This window comes from Hypomesus transpacificus, chromosome 1, assembly GCF_021917145.1.
Source record: "Hypomesus transpacificus isolate Combined female chromosome 1, fHypTra1, whole genome shotgun sequence".
Classification (NCBI taxonomy): domain Eukaryota; kingdom Metazoa; phylum Chordata; class Actinopteri; order Osmeriformes; family Osmeridae; genus Hypomesus; species Hypomesus transpacificus.
Genome location: NC_061060.1, coordinates 9,847,783 through 9,873,879, shown reverse-complemented (window position 1 = coordinate 9,873,879; position 26,097 = coordinate 9,847,783). Strand labels below are relative to the sequence as shown.

Below are 26,097 nucleotides of genomic sequence, written 5' to 3'. Positions count from 1 at the left end.
ATGGGAACTGCATCCGCTATTAGGCTACCCATAATTGCGCAATTAATGTCAAATACCTTTATTCCTTAATTGGAGTTCAATTGAAGGTTAGACCTCAACTTATTTTTCTGTATAGGTTAAGCGCTAAATTGAATCTTTGGTTATGCTTTAGATGATAAATGCCCATTTATCTATAGGCTATTAAACATGTGGCCTTCATGTCTCATTTTGAATGACTTAAAAAAGAATCCTTTGAAAATAGTTAACAGATTATTAAAAGTGGTTTGCTGGAGTAGCCTATTCCTAAACATGTTAACTAGTATAGCCTACAACGTTTATGGAAATAATAGAATACATCAATGCTGCCTTAATAAACCATAAATTGCCTAGCCTAATAGCCAACTTGATCCGCTTAAAATAGTCTACAATGTTCAAGCTTTAAATTGTGCAAAAAATGTCCTTCAAACAAAGGAATATTTCAGTTGAAAGTATAGGCTCTAAAAGATAAGACAACCTACCTCATTTAGCAGCCTTCGAACAGTGATGGGGGACACAGGGACAACAAACTATGCACAACTTCAGTGTGTGGTCTCAAAAGTGTAACGTAGCCTACCTTAGCACGCAGATGTTGTATGTTCAGCCTTTCTCGCTTTTCTAAAGTCACAACAAAAAGCTTTTTCATGCATGAAATTGTATGAGCATCTTTTTTGTTGTTTTCCCCCTCTGCGTGGGGGTGGGGTAGTGTGGAGACGACGCAATATCTTGTAGGCTAGTATAGGCTGTCTTCCCTTAACTGTATATAAACAGAAGTTTCTTTGGATTCTTCTTTAACGATCTCTAAAATGTATCTGTAGGCTAGCGTTAGGCCTACCTCAAACCTAGCCTATAAAATAATGTAGCCTATTGTTCCATTGTCCATCCGCTCTGCCCTCTATTAAATCCTGTGGCCAAGAGACCCAGAAGGCTTGTGACCTGTAACCTTTGCAAACCCTACCCCCACATCTCCACCAAACCAGTCTAAATAATTATCAGCGGCCTCTCCAACACACCTCCCTCAGTGAATATTCCAGTGTGTTGTTCGTGCAAAGTTTTGCTTCGAGAGGACAGTTGGAAGCTCAACATTACTTGTTAAATAGTCTCACCAGCGACACCAGACTACCATCCGTTTCCCTGGCCTGGGTGAACTTTGACCCATTTTTGCAGACATATTTTACATTGACAGAATGTGAAGCAATGTCAGGCACGTGAGCAGTTCTGGAATATTAGGCTACGCAACATCGAAACTTCCAATTTGTGCGAAAATGCCAACCTTTAAATAAAGTATAGCCTACTTACTATACCATAATTATACAGTTGGTTGTATAATAGCTTACTTACTGGAGGCCTCTGTTCGATTCCTATTTCACGGACATCAGTAGCCTATGTTTTTGAGGTTAGTTATTGTGATTAGATTTTGTTGCATATTTTCGTTTTTTCCACATAGCTACCTATTGTTTAATTTGTCCTAACAGAACTTAAAAAAAAACTACTTGATGGTAGACATAGGCCTATTATCATTACTTAATTCAATAAGATCTAGCCTAGGTCTAGATAAGTATACTTCAATAAAACACTTTTGGATTTAACTGTCCCCTCCCAGTCTCTATAGTTGACAAACTTTTACAACGTTTTGCATCAAACACAGGAACGACACCTTTATTTTACTGCGTAATTTATCGAGTAGAATCCAAACTCGCTATGAATGTGTGGCTTTCAGGCACTGCGAATCTAAACTGACGAGGGAGGAAGAAAGTGGCCAACCTCCCGCGTTGCCGTTACTTCGGGAAACATGAGCCTACAATACATTTGGCTTCCTAGTAACAACGATAGCAACTGAAGCTACCAGCTGGCTAACCGTAAATGAATCAGGGTTCATTGTCCCTCCGTTGTTTTCGAAGGTATGTTTGCACTAATGCATATCGATCTTAACAGTGTTCAGTGTTTTTCCACGATGCAATCTTCATGTTTAGCATACGAAATCTGGTGTTTCTCCATATGTTTGTAATAACTTCAGTAACAGAACAAAACAACAACCAGTCCAAACATTTTACATTTCAATCTAGATGGTATGGTTGAGAGACGGAAGAGAAACATGTCTCTCGATGAAGGTGAATCAGAGGAGAGTCACTGGGTGGAGACACTGTTCCCCCCTCACTTCTCCTTTCAGAGCCTAGTGGAAAACAAACAGTCCACTGGTCAGAGTGACAAATCTGGGGTCAGGGCACCCTGCAGCCCAGCCACTCAGTACTACCAGGAGGGCTCTGGGAGGCAGTACATCTACAAGGCTTCACTACATGTTCAGGAGAGAAAAAACGAAAAAGGAGGAGTTGGTAAAAATGATTTCCACAGATGACTCTGAAGAGAGAGAGAAGCATGTGTATGACTGATCCAGCTCCTAATCAAAAGGAAGAGGTCACAGGAGGGTCGAAAGAAGGAGAGAGCAGCAGTTGCATTTGGACTAATCGGGATATTGACACCTTCAGGAAAGTTCAGCGTTCGATGGAAGAGGACCGGGGCAGGCTAAGATCTCAGCTCAGGGACGCCCTGGTAGAGTTGCGAGGGCAGGAGGACACGAGAAGGCAGATGCAGGCTCTCCTTGAAGCGAACGAGCAGAGTCTGGTAAAGGCCAAGCATGATGCAACACTGCGGGCTATAAACATAAAAGCTCTGCAGGCCAAGGATGACTGTCAAGCTTCACATGGAAGCAGAACAGGTCAAACACATCATGGAGGAGAAGACAAGAGTGGAGGAGAGACTGAGGACAGTTTCAAAAGAGGTACACGATGTGAGGAGAGAGAACTCCAACTTGACTTGGGATATTGAAAAGCTTAGGAATCATCTGGGGACTGAGATGGACAGACAAAAAAAGGCCATGAAGTTGGAGCGTGATGTGGCTCTGCAGAAGTTGCAGCGAGAGCTGGAGGAGACCAAGTCACAGCTGCAGAAAGAGAGGGACAGCCATACACGCAGTTGTACCGCTTTGGATCTTCTGCGAAGGCACTTTAACAACCGATCACATGACAGGGCACAAGGGATCACCACGGGACAAGATCACACATAGTTAGCAGTGACCATAGGGGTACCTTTAACACATGGGCAATTATTATTATATGTTGTTTTGTGTGTGCAAAGAATAAGATATACAAGTGAACAATGTGGTGTTTTAAAACTTTAATTTCATATGCTTTCAAACATTCACCTTTTAAAATAAAGCTATGTACACTTTAAATCCTCTCCCACAGTAAATAAGGAAAATATCTGAAACACAAAAGGCTATGGGGGAAAAAGAAGGCAATAGAGTGAAAAAAGTAAAGCACAAAAAATGTTTACAGTTCAAATGGAAGTATCTAATCAAAAACCATTAAGCTAGGTTTGATCTAGCCAATGACTTATCAAATAACCAAGAGGTAGGGTCATGACTATATAGGCTATATATTTTTTAAAGGACTTATGGGGGCCACCAGTTTCCTTGGTAGCATCTTTCTGTTCTATTGTTTTACATGTACGACAACAGGTTACATGGATTTTTCCCAAAACATTCAAAGAACCTTCAAGGAAACCACACTTCTATTTAGGATCATTATAATTTGGTTTGTTGTAGCTTACATGATTTAAGATATTTATGGATTTTCTGAACTCATAAAGTTTACTTTTGTATTTGTGAAATAATATTTAATTGCTAAATAACAACAATGTATATTAATGCCAACTACTATGCTAATTGCATCTGGTGCTGCTGTAAATTCAGTGCTACATGTTTGGGACTAGTAATGCATACTTTTCTTTTTGTGTATTAACTTTGGTTTGACAAAATCAATAGGAGGTCTGGACTTCCACATACATGGTCTTCACAATCAAATAAAAATGCTTAAGTAAGGCAACATTCATATATATTTTGAAGGGTTCATACTGTAATTCATTATGAATTGACATTGGAGGTACCCTTCAAATACATTTACTTAAAAGTCTGGTTTTTACAAGAGAAAACCAAGTCCCACTCCCTGTTTAAATTAGAATAAAAACATTGATTTAATTAGCATGCATAAAACAAACCACTGCTTTTTATTCAAAATTTCAAAGAAATTGCCTTGTCAAGGAAATATAGGATAACACAGCACTTACAAACTCAAACCCCATGAGGTATATACTAGAAAATTGTGCAAACAGACAACGTACTATTTTGTAATCTGTTATTCTGCAATTTAAGTGACATCAGGTAAGGCAATGTGCTGTTACGTCATGAGAATCCCATTAAGTAGTTTACTGATGTATGCCAACTCTATAAGAAGTAACCCCTATTTTGAAAATGTGGCCAATGGGGGCAATAGATTCAATAAACACCATATCTATTTGGCGTATTCAAACTTTGACAGTGCAGGTCATTTTGAACATAAAGCCTCCGTATTTGGACTACCAGTGAAGTTGTGACAGCAAGAAGCAATGTTTAACTACTTAAAAATAAAAATAAATCATATTTCGTTCCTGTGAGAACCACTAACCTGTCATGATGGTATAGGTAACACCTATGGGGAGAGCACAATGCTTTAAACCATCCAATCAGGTTGGATCCAAGGTTGCCTCAACAGAGTTATGTTGGAAACATTAACAGAGAACACAACAGGGGTTTGGAATACAGCATTGATGCAGCTTGTGATGAACCTACGTAGACTTGCATCTTAGGAGCATCTAAACTCGGGCAGATCCTGCTGCTCTGGAAAATGATCCCTACATAAAACAGTGTAACATTTGTGTTGTACTACTTTTGTCCCATAGATACTATGCATTAGTAGGCTAATATTATTCAAAGCTACTGTACGTCCTATCAGTTGTCCGCAAAGCAATTGCAAGTTTCAGCAAGCAATCGTTTCATAAAAAGGACACACCAGTTCCAACCAGCAAATGCGCATGGCACGAATGTCCAGAGTAAAATAGAGTGCTCCATCAGTGACCAATCAGAATATCTTGGCTGACCGCATTTTCACAGAATTGATCATCTGGTCACCCTGCAGTGCTGTCTGACACATTTCTATTTTTGTCTCATGGACCATATGTCCCTACCCCAGCTAAAGACTTACACAATTAATCGATTCTCTCTTGGTTTTAGTTTGGTCTTATCACATCCTGTTTAGGAGAGTAACCACAGCTGGTTCCCTTCCCTGATCCTTCAACACTGGCGCACATGCCGCTAGGGACAGAGTATTAGATAGTTAAGGTCTTATCCAGCATGAAGACAATTAATTACTTTGACTGACTGTCCCAAGAGTAATACTAGTATTGTCAATTTTCATGAAATCATCCATCCATGGAAAAAATAGGTAGGTCTTCAAATAAAGCAAAAAAACCATATAATGGAATTAGTTCAGTGATGAGGAAAAAATGAGACTTTACAATTCAAATGTTAACCATAGAATAATAACCCAAGCAAAATCATTCTAATTCCTAAAAGATCAACTGTAAATGTATGTAAAACCTTGCAAGTCTAAAAGTTCCTGTCAGCTTTGGGTAGAGGCATCTGTCTCTTCATAAGATCAAGACACCTATTCAGAATCTCCCGAAATTGCTCACATTTGCTAAAAAGGCTAATGGCTGCATAAGGTCCAACATAATTTACTGCCTATGTGCATTTCACATCTACTTAATGAAGTAGCACTATGGATCAAATAACAGTTCTTGGCCCACGCGTAGTTTGTGCCTTGAAATCACATCCATGTTCACACAATGAAAACTGAAACAAAGTTTAGGAAGGAGTTTGTACAATATCTTTTCCTATGTTTGAAGTTAAGAAGGAAGAATATTGGATTCTACAGGAGCATGTCTCTCTCTCTGTCTCCGAGTGCTCTAAGGCCCCAACTGACACCACTACTACTTATCCCACCACCACCTGTGTGCGGACATCCCTCCTGCTCGCCTACGCCTCCTCAGGGGCCGCGGGCCTCTTCAGGTCACGGATTTGCTTGATCAGGTAGTTCTTTTCATCGCAGAACTGCTCATCTTCGGCCCGGTCAGTCTGGAAGTGGCTTAGGAAGTCTACCAGCTTGGCCTGGTTCTTCAGCAGGATGTCTAACACAGGCTGAGTCTTGTTAGGGTTAGCCACAAACACCTGGGATTGAAAAGATCAAGGCATGGAGGTGTATGTCAGTATATATCCATACATGTATGTAAATATTGGGGTAACAGAAAAGGACTACGGGCATTAGGAGTATTGGAAAGTCTAATAATTCATGACACACACCTTAAAGACATGGAAAGCCTCAAACTGAATATTGCGGCTGTTATCTCTCAGCATGTTCATCATCAGCTTCAAATTCTCGGCCCGACTGATGTACTTGGTCATGACAGTGAAGTTGTGTCTGTCCAAAAGAAGTTCTCCCAGGAGCTAAAATATAATTATTTGCAATATTCAGAACATGACGGCTATTAAAGTTTGTGATTTAGGATGTACTGAACAGGGGAAAGTGTTTTTGATCAATAACTACATTTTCCTAAAAGGTCAAAAGCTTGTCAGATGTACCTTTAAGGACTGGCGCTTAGTGACGTAGTTTTCGGAATGGAGGAGCTTCTCATATTCTGTAAAAACCTAAAAAAAGACAAATGTTCAAATAAAATACAAGACATACTGATGCATGATGTAATATTGTGAAAATCCATGTTGTACTACAAAATCTATCCTCACCCTGTCGTAATTAGTCTCCAAGAAATCTGCACACATGATCTTGTGCCTTGTGAGTAGATCCTTCAAACAAAAAGATCAAACTGAATTAGGCTGAATTAGATTCAAGCATTTACCTTTCTTGGGAAAAAACACACACATTAGATCATGTAGACACCAAAGGTAACAGCTAATCATGTTAGATCAGATATTAACTGTTCATTTTCACTTAATTTTCCCTTCTGAAACAGGCCTCAGCTACCCTTCTGAAACAGGCCTCAGCTATCCTTTGTCCTACTCTGTAGGTAATGAAGGAGACCTGAGTACAGTGTTACACTAAGTGCCAACTAAGAAAGATAAAATATGAAAGCTACAGCTGGAATTCTGATCTGGTTGGATTCTACACGTTATTGCAGTCAATAACCGATTCCACTTGAATCTCACTGAAAAGATATTTCATAGTGCAGTGGGATTGAGTATGACAGAACAAGTGTGAACAATCTTTTGTATGTTTTGTAGATGTGCACCCTACCTTGAATGAGGCAAAAGCGTCTGAGGCAATGTCAAAAGTGGACAGCTCCACATAACGGAAGAAGCAGTAGAAGTCCTCTGAGAAAAGCACGGTACGTGCCAGGGGCTCATGGCGCAGACACTCTCTCAGCATCATCCCACAGTTCAGGGCCACCTCCGCACTCTCGTACCTGTCAGGTGCATCCAAATCAACAATAAGTAGGCTATTGTATTCATTTAGGACACACATGCTTGAACAGAGTTAAACCCATGTCCATCTTGGAGAACCCTCAAACAGTACTATATAAGAGTGGGTGTGCTGTGCTTCATCAGCTGCAGTGGCAGGACATATGGAGTTGACAGTCCACAGGCATTTCATATGCATATGGGCTTATCACATCTACAGTATAACAACTGTTGTTAGCAGGTGAGGTGTGACAGACGAGGGGCCTTAATGCTCACCCTTTCAGCAGCATGAAGAGGATCTGTGGATGTGAAGAGATGTACTCAACAGTGGGCGTACGAGTGCCAATCTGACGCCGCACAATGTTGCTAAACAACTGCACCACATCTTTTTTTCCCTGTAAAAAAACAACTTGTGTCGGTCTAACAAAACGAAAATGTGAGAGCAGCACATCAGCTTTCAACTGCCTTTCCTGTATCGATTACAACCACATTCCCCCCATCTACTATGAACTACTTACTGAAGAATCAATTCAATTTTTTGCATACAGAAAACACATACAGTGTAAGTAAGAGAGAGTCCCCACCTCAAAATCAATCCTCTGTAGATTTGCAATGAGAGCAATGAGGAGGTTGGTGTTGTAGAGCTCTTGTGCCAACTGAGCAACTGCCTCGGTTTGGGGCTCCTTGTCTCCTGTGCCACACAGCACTTCTTTTAGAGAGGATAGGTTCTTAGACACTTCTTCTGCAACCTGAAGACACATTTAAAAACAGAACTTACAGCCAAAACCCAGAAGTGGACATATCACACATTTCATACATGCAACTTCTGCATAATGCCTCTGGCAAGTGTTGTCTCACTTGTAAGATTAATGTTTTAATATAATTGCATCCATGGGAATATCTGTAATAATATGTGTCTAGTGTCAAAGATCAACATGAAATCATATCTGACCTTTTCACATTTTTTACTTTCTGTAGCATCCAGCTTTTCCAAGTAGGCTACATTCTCCTTCAAACTCTTTACAATCTCAGCCGGACTCTTCTGAGACTTCCCAAATGGAAAAGGCATGATGAGAGGTAAAGGTTGAACCTGTGTGGTCAAGTGAATAAAGGCACCTTGCTCTAAAAAGAGAAAAACAATGTCAAACTTGTCACGATTTCTCGAACTAGAACTGGATGTTATCTTTAAGTAAGTAATTAAGTAAGTGTACTAATAGGAAATAACTCGTTCCTCAAAGCTCAAGCAAGTAAAGTTAATTTGCCACTTGCCTTTTACAGATACAAAATCTATTACTGTTTTAAATCAGTCCATGGATGGACTGGAACTATTCAAAGGAACAGTTCTCCCAAATACACGTGTAGGATAACTTGCTAGACCACTACACATCCTAGCTGATAGTTAAGCAGCTTGGAATTATCAATACATTTTATAATTACATAAACATTTAATTTACTATAATTTCTAGTTTACACGAGCAAGCTACCTCATTACACAACACAGAGAAATTGAAAATGATTTGAGAAAACAAATGTTTCTTCTCATGGCATAGTCTGGGCCGTGACATTGACACGAACAGCCAGGATTAGGAAGCCATCAAGCTGCTGCACCTACCTAGCTAGACTATTTGAAATTTAGGAGACGGCGTTTCTAGCCATCACTACAGTATCAATCTAATTGGTCCGATGTGTTTATCTAACAGTAATGTCGTTTCTGAACAAGCTTGCAATCTTGCAATCCGACAGAACACACGGCCAAGTTGGCAAGTTCTGTTAATTATCGTTAGCTACACATCTATGCTAGCATTAGCTTAGTTAGATAGACTATGTCAAAGTATGATACTGAAGTGGGTTACAGTACAATACAGACCTTAAAGTTTATATTTTAACTATAAAGCACTTTGTTAGCTAGTTTGCTATCTCTTTAAAAGGACACTACAAACTTTTTGTATATTTAAACTTCCAGGAAGTTATAACCTATCTAGCTAACCACACAAATAACCAGCGAACCTAGTTAGAGCTACTGTACTGTACTGTAGCTGTGTAGCTTACGAAACTTCGTGGCCATTAGAGTTTCCTGCTCTGGAAACACGACTTACCTGGTGCAGAAGAGGAAATACTCAAAAAATTGTACTCAAGTATACTTATTAAGCGATAGGTGTGTATATTATCTAGCTATGTGATAACCAGAGGTATCAAGCAAGCTAGGCAACTACACAACTTCAGCTACAATCCTCATAGCTATCGTGCAATCAATGTTACGCTCGTGACCTGCTAACTCGCTTCGCTTGCTAGGTGTGCTGGGCTAGCTTGTCAGACAACTTCAGCTAACATTTGGTTTAAACAAACTTGCCACCCCGCGGTGAATAGGCGGCGTGCGGAGTTATTGCAATCTGACTGTTGGATTTAATATTGGTATTCAGTTCTCCGTTGACAGCTCACACGCAAAAAATAAATACCCAATGTGAAGTGCATGGAGTGTTTTTTCTGTCTAACTTAAAGTGTGTATCTTTTAATCAGCGTATAACCGCATGACCAAGCCATGTGGTCTAGTTTTACACGGATTTACAAAACGAGCGATCATTCTATTGTATCAGTCCACGGAAGTTGGGCGGTGAGACGGTTACGCAGTTGGAGTGACATCGTCTAAACCAATCCGAAACTATCAATACCCCCCTCTCTTTCACGTCCATAAGATAATAGTCGAAATCAAACTATCATACGCAAATTGGTAACTGATGTAGGCCTTCTCATGCTGCAAGGTTATACAAAGTAATTCTCAACTTCGTCCAAATGCAGCATATAGGCTACAGTTCTGCAACAATTCTCTCCAAGTTGATAAATTAATTTATTTTTTATTGTGAACCATTTTCATGTTCGGGTGCTATATGTTATCAAATACATAAATCTGAAACATCTGACTGGGCAATTTACAATTTCAATTTCTGTGCATCCTAAATTAGTTGTGGGGAAATACAAATCCCCTGTCCAAACTGATAGGAAATAGCGTTTGAACATATAGGACTTATGGAATCATGTCGTCAGTTAAACCTGAAGCGTTATTAAACACATAAAGAGGGGACAAGAAAAATGAGTTTCTCGCCTCATGTAGGCCTATCACTGTATTGATGATTGTGTGTGATTATTATGCGTGGCGTTGGGGCGTTTTTGCAGTGCGCAACGTCACTCGAAAGCAACGCAGTGGTGAAACGGAACCTACTAGCTACAGATCAGAAACCATACACAGTCGAATACTTTTGCCCCTTCTCCACGTTCCTCTGCGTGATAAAACCTCACTACAAAGACGGGTAAGATCAACATATCTGTCACAGAGGTAAATTTATTGTTAGTGTCAACCATCCTCTTTTGTTAGTTGTAGGCCGATAGGACTTAGCTGGTGGTGGCGGAAAAGCTCAGAAACCCCGCTCGCTTTCTCAGTTGAATCTGGATAGATCATGTATGGCGCTCAGTCTTGGCTTAGAAGCGGGCAAAGCGACCCCGCTCTTTCATCAATCTTTCATTGAGAATTACAGGGATGAATCTGTTGTTTAAGAAGTAAACTATTTGCCTTTCAAAAGATCTACCATGTACCTCCTAGCAGGCCTTTTGGTCCTGCGACAAAGGGCCTCAACGCTTACAAGAATTCAGTTTTAGAGAGCTTACTGAAATATAGTTGAGATACAGTTAGAGACACACACCCCCTTTCATACGAACTTCAAGACTGTAGATATAAATACAGCGATATTTCCAACGTAATGCATCTGATCTTCCAATATGCCCGTATACATCGGATATATGAACAGTTTATTTTCTGTTTATGTGGGCATCCTATATTATTTTACAGTGATCTGGGAGATAGATATCTTTCGTTGTTTACTTGGCCACTGTGCATCCACGTTGTAGCCTACTGTTTCTGCTTCTGCCCAATGATACTGTGAGCTATCATGGCAGCTACGGCAGAGGCTTTGCGGTGCATACCACTGTGACTAAAACACCCTGTTTTGTTATGAGAGCAAATACGTACATCGTATTGCTGTACTTATATTTCTAATTTATATAAATTAATATATTTCAATATTTTCGTATCTAGCCCATTTTAAAGTTGTGAATAGGTTGTAGTCTGTCTTGAAAGCTTGTTTCTCAGCATATCGCACCATATTATTTAAAAACTGCTGTATCTTTATAACACTAATGATTTTTAAAACACAGAACTTCTATACAATAATTAGTTTATCCGTAAGTTTTCCAAAACGTTTTCCAAAAAGCAATAAGGTTTGGAACTAAGTTTTTTAGTTTTTCAAATATTTGTAGGTCCCACGCTTAATGTTTTCACATGATCAAAAATCTACTAATCATAGAGCTAAGCTACATCAAGCATTTTATCATGTCATTTTCTTAGTTTACTATTGACCACATATTCAACCACCCTAAGATCATTACTTAATTCTACCATCATTTCTAACGTTCAGATTTTTTGAATGACAGTGTGCTGATATTAGGTGAGGGCATCTGTCCCAGAATGTTATTAAACATTATTTCTGAAAGAAGTAATGCAGTCTCAATGATGCTGACCAAGCACATATCACTCTCACACACTTTCTGACCATTCCAGGAACAGTGGTGTTCACTCACAGACATTTGAAGAGAAAAGGAGAGAGAGAAACGTACAGAGAATGTCTGGACAGAGGAAAGGAACTGCAGCACGTCTGCCAAAATGTGCCTTTTGCAAAACAAATCGGGACAAGGAGTGTGGACAGCTGCTAGTGTCAGACAACCAGAAGGTGGCAGCCCATCACAAGTGCATGGTCAGTTGCGGACAGTCACTGCAGGCTGTGCCCTGGTGAGATTTTCAATGACAATTGGCACGCTTTCTTCATTTTCTCACATTCTCTTTTATTTATGATTGCCCTGTGCAGCTTTTTTCCTCTGCCTTGGTCACATCTCACTCGGACAGCGAGAACTTGGGTGGCTTTTCCATCGAAGACGTAAAAAAGGAGATCAAGAGAGGAAATAAGCTGGTGAGTGCGAGGCTGTAGTAAGGTAGCACATACCCTTGCATATTACCCTAATGTACGTATGGGTGTTCGAATCGAGATATGTTATAGTATGGCTCATGCTCTGCTCTGCGCCCTGCAGATGTGCTCATCCTGTCACAGACCTGGTGCCACCATCGGCTGTGATGTGAAGACCTGTCGGCGAACATATCACTATTACTGCGCTCTGTGGGACAAGGCTCAGATCAAAGAGAACACCTCACAAGGCATCTACCTGTAGGTCCCCTTTTCCTCACGTTGTTCCAATTAATTCCTGTATCTGAAGCTGGAACAGTTGGGACCTCAGTGCCTTAACCGATCAAATTTTTTCCTTTCTGAATTTTTCTGCCAATGTAGGGTTTACTGTCGAAAACACAAGGATGCGTCCCAAGATGACAGTGACGGTATGTCTTCTTACCAATTTGCTGACCCATAAGCAGCATCACCTACTCTTAACTGCCATTCCAAATGTGGATCTGAGCACTGTGAAAACATACTTCCTCAAAATAGACAAAAAGCCATGTGGCCAAGTGATTGCTTTCTTTTCTCAGATGAACAGAGTGGTGTTGCCAACGACTCAGACTCCTCGCCTCCTCGGGGTAGGGGCCGTGGGAGGTTTGAGAAGGGGCGGAACAAAGCTGGATCTCGCGGACAATCTGAGGACACCCGCTCCACCTCTTCACAGGGGGTAGATGATGAGAGCTCATCACATGTAAGAAATTTATTATCAAACCCACCCACTTCACTGAGTTTAAACCACTTATATAGATCACATACGTTGGTTATTGTCAGTAGTAGTTGACCTATTACACATGGTAACACTCGATGGGAAGTTTGTGGATCCTGTTGGTTTGGTGATGTTTGTCTTGTTGTGTACTGTTTGAGATGTATTTGGCTGTGTTTTTCAGCGGGACAGGTCCCCCCTGAGGGTTGGTCCTGGTGACAGCGGCCTCCGCTGTGGCTTCTGCCACGCCGGCGAGGAGGAAAACGAAACACGGGGCGTACTCCATGCTGACAACGCTAAAAAGGTTGCTGCACACTACAAATGCATGGTGAGATTCATGCCTTATTTATTTCAGTGTGGAATGTGTGGAATGGTTCCATCTGTACCTTTTTGTTGTTGTTGTATTTCTTACCTGTTTACGTGCATTATTTCCCGTCACCTGTTGTCCTGTTTGTCCTTGCTGGTAGCTTTTCTCATCGGGAACAGTCCAACTCACCACCACCTCACGGGCTGAGTTTGGGAACTTTGACATCAAGACGGTCATCCAGGAAATAAAAAGAGGGAAAAGAATGGTGAGAATTGTATAACAATTTACAGTTGTGGATATGTACTTGAATGCACAGTGTGAGGATTTAAGGTTATACGGTTGTAACTGTTATATTATAAATAATTACCCTTCAGAAATGCACCCTCTGTACCCAGTTGGGTGCCACTATCGGGTGTGAGATCAAGGCTTGTGTGAAGACCTACCACTACCATTGTGGTGTGCAGGACAAGGCCAAGTACATAGAGAACATGGCTCGTGGAATCTACAAGTGAGTTCCACCACTCCCACATTCCTCCATCTAAACACAACCTTAGTTAAGAAATAGGGATGCCAGGATTTGGCCCTTAAAACTGTTTTGAATATCTTGCATATTTACAAATGATGAACAATATTGGGATTCAAGTTAATAGGACAAACATGTATTCTAAATGATTAATGTTTTGCTGTGCTTTGTGTTTAGGCTCTACTGTAAGAACCACAGTGGAAATGAGGAGAGAGATGAGGAGGACGAGGAGAGGGAGAGTCGCAGTAGAGAGAGGGCAGCTGTCGACCATGGTGGAACATTGCCTTCACCTCAAATCAACGGCAATTAGGTAATGGGGCTTTGAAATACGATGGTACAACTCATCAAACGCATCAGAATGTTATGTTGGGAAAAATATTGTCCATAGAAGCTGGAATTTAATTGAAGGGAAACATTTGTCTCCACAGATCATGGTTACGGATAATAAGAGGATAAGGAGAATTCAAAGATGGAGATAAGATATTTTTTATAGCTATTAAACATTTCTCAATTTTCAGTTGCCTCTACCCAGCTTCCTCCCACAGACAAACACCACTGCAGGTTGTCATATCAGTACCTGCCTTAAATGACCACATTTTATGAATGAGCTACTTTATGGACTCATGCGTGACTGTGGTATACTGCTGTGAGCAAAGCACTACAGTATGGTGAAAATAAGGCATGACTAGAATGTGGACAGTGGTTATACTTTAACAATACTTGTTTTTTTACTCCTGTAATGAGTACTGACTGGGATTTATTAATTATTCCACCCATCGGTTCTTGAGTCAAGTCTCCTTATTCTATACAAAATTCACGTTCTTTTAGTCCTGAAGGTTTCATCTTCTTGTTTCTTCTTCCTCTTCCAAATTGTATTTTTAATTTTTTTATTCTGTAATCTTTTTATTTTTTCCTCTAGAAATTTCTTTTTACATTAGTCATTTTCTGTTACGGAATGTGTTTCATGTTACTTCTGTATTATAATCATGAATAATGTTCAATATTCAAGACTGTCAATCAGTCAAGAAAGATTAAAGGTCCTTTGTTATAGCATGCATTAGGATTGTTTCCTCTATAATAAGGTTTTCATTTGTCATACAATGCTGTTCTCAGTAGAGAGGTTGACATCGTACTGTTTTCAAAATTTACGGTCTATACATATATATATATATATATATATATATGATCTCAAATAAACAACACACATTTTGTATAATACATTTATTAAACATGGATTTGATTATTCAACCAAATTATTAGACATTAGTATCAGAGTTTACTTTTTAAACCATTCTGTACAGTCTACAATAAGGTTTGGAACTCAGATTGCCAAAACAGTATCAGATGCTTTCAACAACAAATCAGTATTTATTTTTGTAGTCTACACTTTCGTACTCTTGCTTTTGTGCAAGATCATGTGTCAGATAATAATTCTAACATGGTTAGTGGGGCTTTGGGCTGGGTGGGAAGTTGTGTAGATTTCTACAAAGATGGTAGCTGGAGGGTGAGGAATGTCACAGTACCTGGATGTGGGTGTCAGCCGACTGGGCATTGGAATTCATTATAAGTCATAAGAGGTGCGAAGGATTCCTTGAGATACAGTGTTGTTTTGTCATCGAAGACGTACATGGAACGGTGTGTGCTTTTTAGCTTACTATCGCAGTCAACTGATATTTAACCTATAGAGTGCTAAAAAGCAATTTTTGGTGTAAAAATAGGTTTCAATTGTGATTTTCATAAGCTAAGTACCCGCAATGCGCTCTGGAATCAAGATGTTTTATTTTGTGTTTTTACTTGAGACGTCATTGCGGTCAAAGTGGGCGGTACATCATTTCCATTGATTTGATTCGTCTGTTAGCGTGCTACTACAGCACGCCCGACAACGCATTTGCGGAAGAATCCACTGTAGTCAGCTACGTAGGTAGGTGGCTTGCGCTGTCAAAAGGTGAAACTCAGTACTGTGACAGCCGAAGATCTGTTTTCTGTGGAGAAAATATATTGTTGCTTTCCACACAGACCAAAGAGAACAAACGGACATGGCGACCAGCAGCCCTTGTGTTGTGGTAAGTCTTCCAAAAACCACTGATTTTAAGGTTAGTTTGTGGTTGTTGTTGTTGCAAGGTTGATATTTTAAAGAATTTGAACATTGCTACGCACCGTTTACCCCATATTTGAACTGTCCATATTTATTGGTTCGTTTAAACTTTGCAATCGTACATTCGCCCACATATTGCTCTCGTTCATAAACAGTAATGGCTGTGTGTATTTCGCGCGGCCTGCTGTATTGCGCGCGTGCTACACGTATGGGCCATGTGATTCCATGCGTCTAAAATCATATAACCAACACTAACCGATTAATTAGCTGTAGATACAATGTTAAACAAACTACTTTCAGCGGCTCGATAGCCCATTCAATGCCAAGTTCAGTTTGAACCAAGTAAAAAAATGAAATAAATAATTGGTTTTTACTTGGTAAAAAACCTTACTATTTCATCGTTTGTCTAGACGAGAGGATAAATGAGAGCAAAGAAGTTTCAGATACTACACAAGCATGACCGTACTCATATTTTGGCACACACATGCCAAACAACACACGACAAGTTGTGGAACTATGGTTGATGACATGTCAGAGTCATCTATTTACACATAGGTTATTGATGAATTGTGTTGAAGCAGAGGGGAATTGAGCTGGAGAACCATGGAAGATGATCTTGAGGTTGAGATATGCCTTTCCCACAAAGCTGTATTAATCTTGATATAGTTGGAAACATTTAGTGCACAAACCCAAGGCAATGCTCCTATGACAAATTGCAACATTATTTTTTTTCATCTCCCGGTATGACAAACTGTCATAATGTGAAGCTTTGCTGTATGCTAATATGTGATTTTCCTTAAATCTTACAGTCTAGGCTTGGACATTTGAGTCTGTAGTGCTACAAGTAGTTATTAAGTGAAGCCCTCCTTCACTCTCAAACAGCAATAACTCACCCGGAGCACCTGCATTGGACAGGCTGCATGAGAGTACCCAGATTTATAGCCTGGATGGCTAGCTGGTGAAGACCTTATACATTTGTATTAAAGCAAACCGTGTAAAGGGTTTTTATTTTTCTATTAATAATTGAGTACAAAAACTATTCCCCAGCACAACTTTGCAGTGAAATCACATGACTTCAATAAAGGAGTTCAGATGCTCGTGTGTTTACCCTAAAGCAGGAAATTGGATTTGAAAACAAGGTAGTAATTAGTTTAGTATTTCTGAATAGAAGTTGTGTCTTCTGAATAATACCAGAATAATCATGCATGCTTTAAAATATCAGATGAGCAGGGAGAGTGGAGAGACATGTTGAATGATTTCATGATTGAAGTGGAGTGATTCCTCTTGGGGTTGGTAATGGGGTTAATACATTGTGTTCCCCCTGCCCTGGCTCAGTGTTGAGCTGAATAGCCTAGACTACAAAGCAGCCTGGAAGACTGCACATTCAAATACGTTGTCCTTCAAATACGTGTCTTGTGGTATTAAGGTCAGCAGAAGTTTAGTCTCGAGTAAAAGGAGGGGAGAGGGCTGGTGAACAGCCTTTAGTGTCTTGGCCTTTTCTAACTGCATAGAGTTGGATAATTCTCCTGGGATTTCTACATCCATTCTCTGTTGTCTCATGACTCTCCCACATCTTGTACGCTTGAATGAATAGGTTCTGAGCATGCAATTTTCTTCTTTTTTGTGTATTTCAGATTAGCGATGACGAACAAGGATATGACCTAGACTTGTTCTGCATACCAAAGCACTATGCGGCAGACCTGGAGAGGGTCTACATTCCACACGGACTCATCTTGGACAGGTGGGTTGCTTCTGGCCAGTGACAGTTTATGCTTTGAGATAAACAAGAATAGTACTAGTAATTGGACTAATCACATCTTCACGTGGTTTGCTTGTTGGTAAATTTGACCCACCTCTACATACAGCCTCTCTGGTATCAGTATGGGCTTACAAAAATGGTCTCAAAGACTCTGGCCCCTAATCCAAACAGCAGAAACAGGATCTAGTGCTGATTGTAACAGAAAGGTGAGCTAACTGCACCCTCTATCTTTCCCACGCTGGACTCTGTGTACCCAGGACAGAGAGGCTGGCCAGGGAGATTATGAAAGACATGGGAGGGCACCACATTGTGGCCCTATGTGTGCTCAAGGGGGGCTACAAGTTCTTTGCCGACCTGCTGGACTACATCAAAGCTCTGAACCGCAACAGTGACCGTTCCATCCCTATGACCGTGGATTTCATCAGACTAAAGAGCTACTGTGTGAGCTTCCAACCATGTCTACCACATCAACCCATAAAATATATCTATCACGTCAACCCCCCAAAATTATGCACATCTGTTCAAACTATTTTGTCTTATCAGAACGATCAATCTACTGGTGAAATAAAAGTAATTGGAGGGGATGACCTGTCTACACTAACAGGAAAGGTGAGCACTGTTCTCAAATTGGTCACTTTCAATACTGAGTCCAGGTCCTAACATTTGTATTGAATGTTTGCATTAGTCATCTACCATAATCATTCCAATGTTGTGTTACTCAGTACCGGTAATTACATTTTAGGAGCGCCTCATCTGTCTTTCACATATCTATCTTTTAAGATAAGAGGTAGCAGTGTTTATCCTGGGATGTACACAGTCACATACCACCTCGGTATGACACACAACACTTTTAGGTAAACTGTTACTTAAAAATCTGAGATGTGCTGTATTGTATATGTCACAAACATATTTTTATCTCCTTTACACAGAATGTCCTGATTGTGGAGGTATGTGTCTAATCAAATGTATTAACTGTGTTTTATGTGACAATCAAATAAATTGCGCAATTTATTTTGATGGCTTTATAAATATTGGGTACAAATGTTTTATCCTACTTCTAGGATATAATTGACACAGGAAAAACCATGAAGACCCTTCTGCAACTCCTGCAACAGTACAAACCAAAAATGGTCAAAGTGGCGAGGTAAAGCAATACTCGGTCTCAGACATGTACATTGCATGATTATTCAAAGCTTGTTGATGTGTGTGTGTGTGTGTGTGTGTGTAGTTATAACTGCTATTGAAGCTACACAGTCATATGATCATCTTCCCTGTTTCTGCCCTCAGTTTGTTGGTGAAAAGGACACCAAGGAGTGTTGGTTACAGACCAGACTGTAAGCTAAACATACCTATTTCCTCATTAGGGAATAGTTTCAAAATGCATAAACGTGATTTAAATGTGCCTTATCTTGCCTATAGTTAACTCCTGATTTTGCATGGACTATACTCTGTGTAAAATTGTATTCCTGCTTGCTCTGAAACTACCTTCTCTATTTATATTTTGTTTTTATAGTTGTAGGTTTTGAAGTCCCTGATAAATTTGTGGTGGGATACGCACTAGACTACAATGAGTACTTTAGAGATCTAAATGTAAGTACAGTCCCAAATTCTAACCTTGTAACATCCTCATTTTCACTTTTTCAAATGTTCACTTCTTGTGTTCTCTTTTTCAGCATATCTGCGTCATTAGTGAAACAGGGAAGGAGAAATACAAGGCGTGAACATCACTTATAATCATGTATCATTATTTCTATCGATGTTTCAATTCATTTTTATCTGATTTGTTTTTTTTGGTCTAAAAATTCAAATCACCGTTGCAGCTCACATGACATGAGAAATGCATGCATAGACCCACTCACTGATGGATACACACACACACACTTACACACGGTTTCTGCTCAGGGTTTCTGAGAAGTTGCATGAATACTGATATTGTGCTCCAATTGCAATGCTCTTGCTTGCCTCACAACATAGTTAATTTGAGAAACCACTTTGTAAAGCAGTCTTCATTCCACATTTGAAATGTTAAGTTAGACCTCTACTTTTTAGTGATAATTGCTTGTTTGCCTTGTCATCGGCAAATATAATTTCTTCTGAGTGTGGCTGCTAGCAGTATGTAGTTATGATTTTGATTTCAGTCTTTTCCCATGAAGTTTTTTCTGCAGCGTGACAAGTTTTGAATCTCATTACCAGCTTAAAACAAAGTGGTGTTGACTGATTTGAGCACATATTTATATTGACAAGGATAGCAGACATTAAAGGAAGATTAATTCACTCAATTTCAAGATTTCACTCAATTATGTGTGAATAATGAATATTTCTTTTACTGTATTTCATCCATATTCTTATGTAAATGCAAGGAATGTATTTTAAGCTCGAATGTACTGTAAAACAAATTCAGTGCCACATAATTCTATTCCAAAAGTATAAACTCAGCAATATAATTTTGTAAGCCCAACCATTAAACCCTTTGTCTGTAACAGAACATTATTCAGTTATTGATTCCATAATTTTAAATGATTGACTGTTTTATTGCTGACAATTAAGTCATTGTTAAAGGTATAAAGTGCCATGAAACGATGTTCTTCTACAGGCAGGCCTGATTCAAGCAGAATAGAAACACTGGAGACCAGGTGAAGCCCTGTTCCAATGCGTATGTGCTGCTTCTGAACAACATATTTGAATTGTTTATTTAAATAAAAAAAGGGTTATGGACACAATAAATGCATTCTAGCGTTATATAGTCAATGAACGTCTTCAGGAAATAGCTTGAGAGTTTGGCACCTGATTGGGTATCAGAGCAGTCTTTCTGTGTCTTTCAAATGGGCACGCTGGCATGATGAGACGTTTTCATTGGTCGAGTTTGCTATCGCTCATCCAGCAACTATCAATGGGGCGGGAAGTTTGGTGTTGGAGCTTCTCATCGGCGCCGTCCAGCAGCAAACAACTGATCATCAAAATTGATGATAGACAGTGGAAACATTAGATTTAAATTTCACACCGATAGTCATATTGTTAACCATGATCGTTTTAGGGTCACCGTTAAATTGTGAACGTTTTATACATTGATGATCCCCGAATATGGTAATGTAGATCATTGCTAGCTAGCTAGACTAGCTAATTTAGAAGCTAGCTAGCATACATCATAATTGTAACCAGTTTAGCTACATAAGCTAGCAATCAGTAGCCAGCTGCTCAGCTACAGTTCTGTCGTTGCCATAGCATGAATAGTTACCTTTGTTGACGTTACAATAATTTTCAGACATTTTGATGTCGTCTCCAATTTGAGTTTTTTGTTGTCGTCTCGTGTAATCTATTTTCTTGCTAGTGAACGTCTGCTTCAGTGGGCTTTGTGGTGTTGCTGCTACCTAGCTATCTTGCTCGCTGCAACCCATGTAATCTAGCAGAAGCTGTTAGCCAGCTAACGTTAGCTGCCTGCAGCATGGGCCAGCCCTCCTTTGGTTGAGTTGTGAATTTAGTTGCGTTTTCATTTCATGTCAGTGTTTTTCCAGGTTTGGTATCCACTGCTAACAAACTATTAGCTGTAGCTAAATCGTTAACGATAAATACCTTGATTGCACTATTGCAAGCTAGACTACACAAACACTTACTTGAACAATGTAGATGGAAAGCCAGAGACGTTGCAGACGAGGGGGACACAATTAGTCGTCTTGCTACATGTAAGGGGACATTATTGCACGATGAACAACCACGGAGAGAAGATGGAACTGGACCTCGAAATCCCATCGTCACTAGTTCAGAACGATGGCCATTTAAGACGATCCAACAGTGCACCTATGATAAACGGCCTGAGGTTTCTGACTTTGTACTTTTCTAATTACAACATGATTTAGGAACATGATTAACATTTCCTGTTTGTGTTATGGTGGTATTTAGGGTATGTGGTCTTGGCCATTCAAATCACAGTGAAATGTTCCTGTCTGATTTGCATCCACTCTGCTTGTGTTCAGTCATAATGCACAATGACAAAGTCCAGTAAAGACTTGCCATTCTGGGAAAGCTTAACCATCCCATTTCTTACTTTTCAGTGACAACTCGCAAGTGTTTCAGAGAGAGGTTCTACGTTCCAGAAGAAACAGCACCACAGTCGTCAACCGTCCCAATATGGTACTGAAATCAGTGAATCAGTCGGAAAGTTGTGTTGTTTTACTTCATTGTAACATTCTCTTTCTCTCCATCAGGTCCCCTCCTCACCCATTCGTGTCCCCAGCACCAGGCTCCATCAAATTAAGCAGGTGGGCCCAAGTGAAACTGCACCCATCACTTTTATTTTGATCACTGACCGCATGTCAGACTTCTGGCCCCCTCTCCAGCCATAGGGAGTGTCGGTGCCTTCAAAACATGCCAGAGCAATAGTTCATGGAGTCTACAGGGCCAACGGTCTCCCAGAGCAGGCCGATTGGTAGTATCAGACTCCAACACTGCTAGCTGTCTGGATCTCACATGTCAGTTAAATGCACACATGCTGATGATGTGTTTTGAGTAATCTACCCTCTTTAATGCATGTTGCACTTGTGTGTGATTCTGCAGGAGGAAGGTGTTGATGTGATGAACAGAGAGACTGCCCATGAACGGTAGGAGTGCTTGATGTAATGAGTCTTAAAAGTGGGTGATGGAATTCAAGACCTGTATTAGAGACCCGTTATTTTACAGGTGATATGTAGTATTATACTTCAAGCATGTCATTGGAGTGTTCTCTTTCAATGTTTGGCTCGCTGTTCTTTGTTTTGTTGGTCTCAGGGGTGTTCAAGCAGCTATGCAGATTAGCCAATCCTGGGAAGAAAGTCTCAATTTGGTAAGAAGCAATACTACCATGGCAACAGCACCTCCACTGTTTACAGGGACCACAAATGGTCGTTGTGGAATCCTTGTTCGAGATTCACAGCACTTAATTGCACTTCATTGGGTGTACTTTGGATATCTCTGTGACCGTACTGCATGTCTGGGCCTTGGGCCAGTCTCCTCCCCTCTCTGTTGGGAGTGTTGACATATAGAGACATGCTAGATGAAACCCCATGGAGTTAACAGGGCCACCAGTCTCTCAAGGACAGACTGAGTCGGTAGTATAATACTCCAACAACTTCTCCTCTACCTTGGAATGGAAGGTGACAATGCAGGGTGTGGTTCTACGGCATGTTACATAGGAGGGTTTGCGTTTCTGTATCATACAGAGTGACAATGACTTGGAGAAGTCTGCATCGTCATCCCCAAAGCGCATTGACTTTGTGCCTGTGTCTCCTGCCCCATCCCCAACCAGGGGGATAGGGAAAAAGGTATGTTTAGATGTGGTTGAATCATGTATGTCTAGAAGGAAGAGAGAAATGTTTGTGACTGTCCTGACTTGGATTTTGTCTCTTCCTTTCTCCAATGAGCAGCAGTGCTTCTCTCCCTCATTGCAAATCCTTGTGAGCAGCAATGGCCTAACCCCCAGCCCAGTGCCCAGCCCAACACGACGCTTCAGGTGAGCGCTGATGTAATCTGGCTAACCTTGTCAAGCACCGCCGCTCTGTGAATATCGACTACCGTACTAACAGCATCAAATTTGAGCCAAAAGTGTGGTTCAGGGCAATGAGCCTTGAAGCTTTTTGTTATTATATTTACCAAATTTAACTCTTAGTTTGATCAAATGCAATATATTTTACAAACTTTTTTGCAATGACCATTACACTATCTTGACTCCATGTGTTACAACGGTAATGTCTTCTCCAGCAGCCGGAGAAGCCAAAGCCCAATCAACTGCATCCGACCCAGCATTATGGGGCCAATCAAACGCAAAGGTTTGTCACCCAGATTCACTCAGACAGGGCTCTGAGCTGCAACTTATGGCCCAAAAATACACATACACAAGAGACAACACTGAATGAAAACTGTATTCTTTGAATGTGTGTGTGTGTGTGTGTGTGTATCATAACTGTTCTTTTTCCTCTCTGTGTGTAGGAGAGATGGAAACCGAGAGCCAGCCTAAGAGGCTCTTTCAGGGGACTACCACCATGCTGTCATCGGATGTTACCCAACTGTCTGAGCTCAACTCGTGGTGAGGGTCTCCCAAATTTGCTTATTTGGTCTCTGGGGCAACCTTAACACATTGTATATGTCTATTTTGTTAAGATCACTGGCATAAAAAAAAACCTGATCTAGTTTGGTGTTGTGTTGCTGACATTCTCTCTCTCCTCAGCCTCTCATCAGACCTACTGGATGGAAGCCTCAGCAGCGTGGGTTCTTCCTCTGGGTCCCCAGCTAAGATGGACGGTGTCTCCCCTTCTTCCAGCAACTCTCCCTTCACCCCCTTGCAGGGTCTCTCCCCGAAGTGATCAGGGGAACCGTAGAGGGACACTAAAGCAGGGTGAAAGTCGGAGGTTTCTAAAAACCCTGATCCCATCAGTTAGTGTCCTTCATAGACCCACCAACTCCCTACTATTTCACTTTTGTTGTGGGACTTCCGAACAGCATCATGCTGTATGTTTTTGCTTGGCTCTTTGGTAGACTGCTTGGGAGACTTAAGGTGTATTTGTATTAAATGAAACCAAAGTCCTAGATTTGTGCTGTGTGTGGCTGTGGAAGCACTGGTAAGCCTTGAACTGAAATGGGGCAACTGTGGAGCACCAGCTGCTAGTAATGGATATTTTACATGGTGCTTAGCCTCCCAAATAGTGACATCACCACCAAGGTAATGTATCCCTTAAGTGTATCCTTTAATCAGTACCATCTTACTGGAGGGTGGTAACACTGCATGGGAAATGACTGTCGGGATGTGTAGTGGGTTGTCCCATGAGTATAATTTGTTTATTTTTTAAGGTGCAAGAGAGGGGCAAATCTCCAGATCTTGTAAGTGCACACCGGTGTTGGCAGTTTTTGTATGAAAGGATTTAACTTATTGTTTTCCTGCTTTGTTGTTTGTAAGTATGTACATATTTGCCATTTAAAACATTATAAATAGTTTTAATTTTTGTGAACTGGCTGTAATGAGAATGTGGGCACAGGGCTTCAATGAACAGCAAACCAACCCTTTTCTATCTATAAGAACAAACCAGAAGGTATATAGATGGGAGGTTTTTCTCGTCCTTGTACTGAATAAAGCAATGTTTCCAGATGAAATCCCAAAAATTACATGTGGAAAATCAGATTTTCTTAATGGCACTTAAGCTGGCCTTGTTTCTGGCTGCCACTGTCTGTTGTTTGAGTAAAATATGAATTGTGATACAGATGATGGTACTGGAGCAGAACTAGAGGGGGGGTCACCACTGATAGGTTCTGAACACTACCAGCTAAACTCTGCATCCTATGTTTTTGCCTGGAAGTTATCGTTGTGCAGTACAAAGTACAGTCAAACTTAGTTTTATTTCTGATGCATTTATGGTCTTTTTCCTTTGCAGCCACTTCATTGTACATTGATTAATTCAATTCTTCAAATCAAAACATTGACTTTTTTATACTTTCAAGTAAAAATCCAGCATCCTTTACTTGGCTGTGTCCAAATGTCAGTGCAGTGTAGAGAGCCATGTCAAATGGTGCCATTGCATTTGAAAGGGGAAGCTGTGAGGCTGTATATGTTCTGTTACTCTGGTCAAATACTGATACAGTAACTATATATTTTAGTGCAAGAATATTTCACTGGATTGATGATTTCATACATTGATACTGAAAAGTCGGAGCAGGGGAATACCATTAGGGAAAAGATCTTGAGAGCTTCCTGTGATGTATAAAGAATATGTATAATGGTTGTCTTTTTGGGAAGATTTGTATTTTTTGGAGACGAATTGACAATGAAATGGACTTATTTGAACAAATGCACCCTACTACAAGGTATGCTATTCTGAAGTCTGAAACGCGTCTTTTTCTTGTGAAACAAAAGTGATTGTAAATCCTTTTTTATGGACGTATGTTATTGATAGTTTATTTTGAGATGCAGTTTGAATACTGAATGTCTGTTTCTTTTGTGTAGAAGAGCAACAGCCTGGTCAGTTTGTTTGCTTGTCATCCAAATTGTTGAGGTGTTTATTTTTATGATTATTTTTGTCTAACTTCAACATGCTTCTAATCTAAGGCATGAACTGGACTAAAAGTACATTCAATGTGTGCAGTATGTTTGTGACAGCAGGATGGTAGAAGAGCCGTATCTGCAGCAGTGTTGGACTGCGTCTGTCCTTTGCTTGTGTCCCCTTTGAGATATATCAATAAACTTCTTTACCTTACGGTAAATAAATTATTTGTCCAATATTTCCAGTGTGTTTGGCTTCATTGATTGTAATGTGGTACTACTAATATAACTAAAAAA

The 26,097-nt window shown here is 40.3% G+C and overlaps 4 protein-coding genes, 2 long non-coding RNA genes and 2 other non-coding genes across 13 annotated transcripts; 6 read left to right on the top strand and 2 right to left on the bottom strand.

The window, feature by feature from the left end:
* Positions 1-1,831: 1,831 nt before the first annotated feature.
* LOC124468380 lies at positions 1,832-3,877 on the top strand. Its single transcript, XR_006956187.1, has 2 exons — positions 1,832-1,916; positions 2,082-3,877. It is a non-coding gene; the product is annotated as an uncharacterized LOC124468380 (long non-coding RNA).
* Positions 3,175-9,718, bottom strand: cab39l1 (calcium binding protein 39, like 1). 2 transcript variants are annotated; one of them, XM_047021050.1, is made up of 9 exons: positions 9,460-9,718; positions 8,316-8,453; positions 7,948-8,112; positions 7,640-7,758; positions 7,200-7,368; positions 6,692-6,751; positions 6,530-6,595; positions 6,251-6,394; positions 3,175-6,118 (listed from the first exon to the last, which is right to left on the bottom strand). In XM_047021050.1, the coding sequence occupies exons 2-9, from the start codon at positions 8,430-8,432 to the stop codon at positions 5,927-5,929; spliced, it is 1,032 nt and encodes a 343-aa protein (XP_046877006.1). In that variant the 5' UTR covers positions 8,433-8,453; positions 9,460-9,718; the 3' UTR covers positions 3,175-5,926. The 2 variants fall into 2 exon arrangements, with proteins under 2 accessions (XP_046877006.1, XP_046877005.1); XM_047021049.1 differs by having other exon boundaries at positions 8,316-8,485; positions 9,460-9,716.
* An 814-nt stretch (positions 9,719-10,532) lies between these two features.
* Positions 10,533-15,099, top strand: phf6 (PHD finger protein 6). 3 transcript variants are annotated; one of them, XM_047043585.1, is made up of 11 exons: positions 10,533-10,668; positions 11,973-12,165; positions 12,277-12,378; positions 12,497-12,630; positions 12,751-12,797; positions 12,945-13,105; positions 13,302-13,445; positions 13,585-13,689; positions 13,820-13,932; positions 14,125-14,257; positions 14,376-15,099. In XM_047043585.1, exons 2-10 carry the CDS (start codon positions 12,034-12,036, stop codon positions 14,255-14,257), a joined length of 1,071 nt encoding a protein of 356 aa, XP_046899541.1. In that variant the 5' UTR covers positions 10,533-10,668; positions 11,973-12,033; the 3' UTR covers positions 14,376-15,099. The 3 variants fall into 3 exon arrangements, with proteins under 3 accessions (XP_046899541.1, XP_046899396.1, XP_046899459.1); XM_047043440.1 differs by having other exon boundaries at positions 10,536-10,668; positions 13,799-13,932; positions 14,376-15,096; XM_047043503.1 differs by having other exon boundaries at positions 10,536-10,694; positions 13,799-13,932; positions 14,376-15,096.
* Positions 15,100-15,816: 717 nt separating this feature from the next.
* On the top strand, positions 15,817-20,521 carry hprt1 (hypoxanthine phosphoribosyltransferase 1). 2 transcript variants are annotated; one of them, XM_047043971.1, is made up of 9 exons: positions 15,820-16,010; positions 17,677-17,783; positions 18,059-18,242; positions 18,345-18,410; positions 18,731-18,748; positions 18,863-18,945; positions 19,089-19,135; positions 19,315-19,391; positions 19,475-20,521. In XM_047043971.1, exons 1-9 carry the CDS (start codon positions 15,984-15,986, stop codon positions 19,520-19,522), a joined length of 657 nt encoding a protein of 218 aa, XP_046899927.1. In that variant the 5' UTR covers positions 15,820-15,983; the 3' UTR covers positions 19,523-20,521. The 2 variants fall into 2 exon arrangements, with proteins under 2 accessions (XP_046899852.1, XP_046899927.1); XM_047043896.1 differs by having other exon boundaries at positions 15,817-16,010; positions 18,059-18,410.
* LOC124483552 lies at positions 19,571-21,128 on the bottom strand. The gene is made up of 2 exons (XR_006957872.1): positions 21,037-21,128; positions 19,571-20,748 (listed from the first exon to the last, which is right to left on the bottom strand). It is a non-coding gene; the product is annotated as an uncharacterized LOC124483552 (long non-coding RNA).
* On the top strand, positions 20,688-26,039 carry pabir2 (PABIR family member 2). Of its 2 annotated transcripts, none has more exons than XM_047043782.1 (10): positions 20,688-21,615; positions 21,851-21,929; positions 22,004-22,057; positions 22,353-22,396; positions 22,563-22,617; positions 22,994-23,095; positions 23,198-23,283; positions 23,535-23,599; positions 23,760-23,856; positions 23,998-26,039. In XM_047043782.1, the coding sequence occupies exons 1-10, from the start codon at positions 21,503-21,505 to the stop codon at positions 24,131-24,133; spliced, it is 831 nt and encodes a 276-aa protein (XP_046899738.1). In that variant the 5' UTR covers positions 20,688-21,502; the 3' UTR covers positions 24,134-26,039. The 2 variants fall into 2 exon arrangements, with proteins under 2 accessions (XP_046899738.1, XP_046899657.1); XM_047043701.1 differs by having other exon boundaries at positions 20,689-21,615; positions 23,532-23,599.
* LOC124471124 lies at positions 22,105-22,246 on the top strand. Its single transcript, XR_006956491.1, has one exon. It is a non-coding gene; the product is annotated as a small nucleolar RNA U109 (small nucleolar RNA).
* Positions 22,757-22,904, top strand: LOC124471118. The gene has a single exon (XR_006956490.1). It is a non-coding gene; the product is annotated as a small nucleolar RNA U109 (small nucleolar RNA).
* Positions 26,040-26,097: the final 58 nt, after the last annotated feature.

Excerpts from the sequence above, each read along its gene's own strand:
- cab39l1 (XM_047021050.1), bottom strand. The coding sequence starts at position 8,432 with ATGCCTTTTCCATTTGGGAAGTCTCAGAAGAGTCCGGCTGAGATTGTA. Across the intron at positions 8,113-8,315 it reads AAAGTAAAAAATGTGAAAAG|GTTGCAGAAGAAGTGTCTAA; the intron begins GTCAGATATGAT and ends ATGTGTCTTCAG. Across the intron at positions 7,759-7,947 it reads TACAGAGGATTGATTTTGAG|GGAAAAAAAGATGTGGTGCA; the intron begins GTGGGGACTCTC and ends GTTTTTTTACAG.
- phf6 (XM_047043440.1), top strand. The coding sequence starts at position 12,034 with ATGTCTGGACAGAGGAAAGGAACTGCAGCACGTCTGCCAAAATGTGCC. Across the intron at positions 12,379-12,496 it reads TCAAGAGAGGAAATAAGCTG|ATGTGCTCATCCTGTCACAG; the intron begins GTGAGTGCGAGG and ends TGCGCCCTGCAG. Across the intron at positions 12,798-12,944 it reads GTCCCAAGATGACAGTGACG|ATGAACAGAGTGGTGTTGCC; the intron begins GTATGTCTTCTT and ends TTCTTTTCTCAG.
- hprt1 (XM_047043896.1), top strand. The coding sequence starts at position 15,984 with ATGGCGACCAGCAGCCCTTGTGTTGTG. Across the intron at positions 17,784-18,058 it reads CACGGACTCATCTTGGACAG|GACAGAGAGGCTGGCCAGGG; the intron begins GTGGGTTGCTTC and ends CTGTGTACCCAG. Across the intron at positions 19,392-19,474 it reads AGTACTTTAGAGATCTAAAT|CATATCTGCGTCATTAGTGA; the intron begins GTAAGTACAGTC and ends TCTCTTTTTCAG.
- pabir2 (XM_047043701.1), top strand. The coding sequence starts at position 21,503 with ATGAACAACCACGGAGAGAAGATGGAACTGGACCTCGAAATCCCATCG. Across the intron at positions 21,930-22,003 it reads TCGTCAACCGTCCCAATATG|GTCCCCTCCTCACCCATTCG; the intron begins GTACTGAAATCA and ends TCTCTCCATCAG. Across the intron at positions 22,058-22,352 it reads GGCTCCATCAAATTAAGCAG|GAGGAAGGTGTTGATGTGAT; the intron begins GTGGGCCCAAGT and ends GTGATTCTGCAG.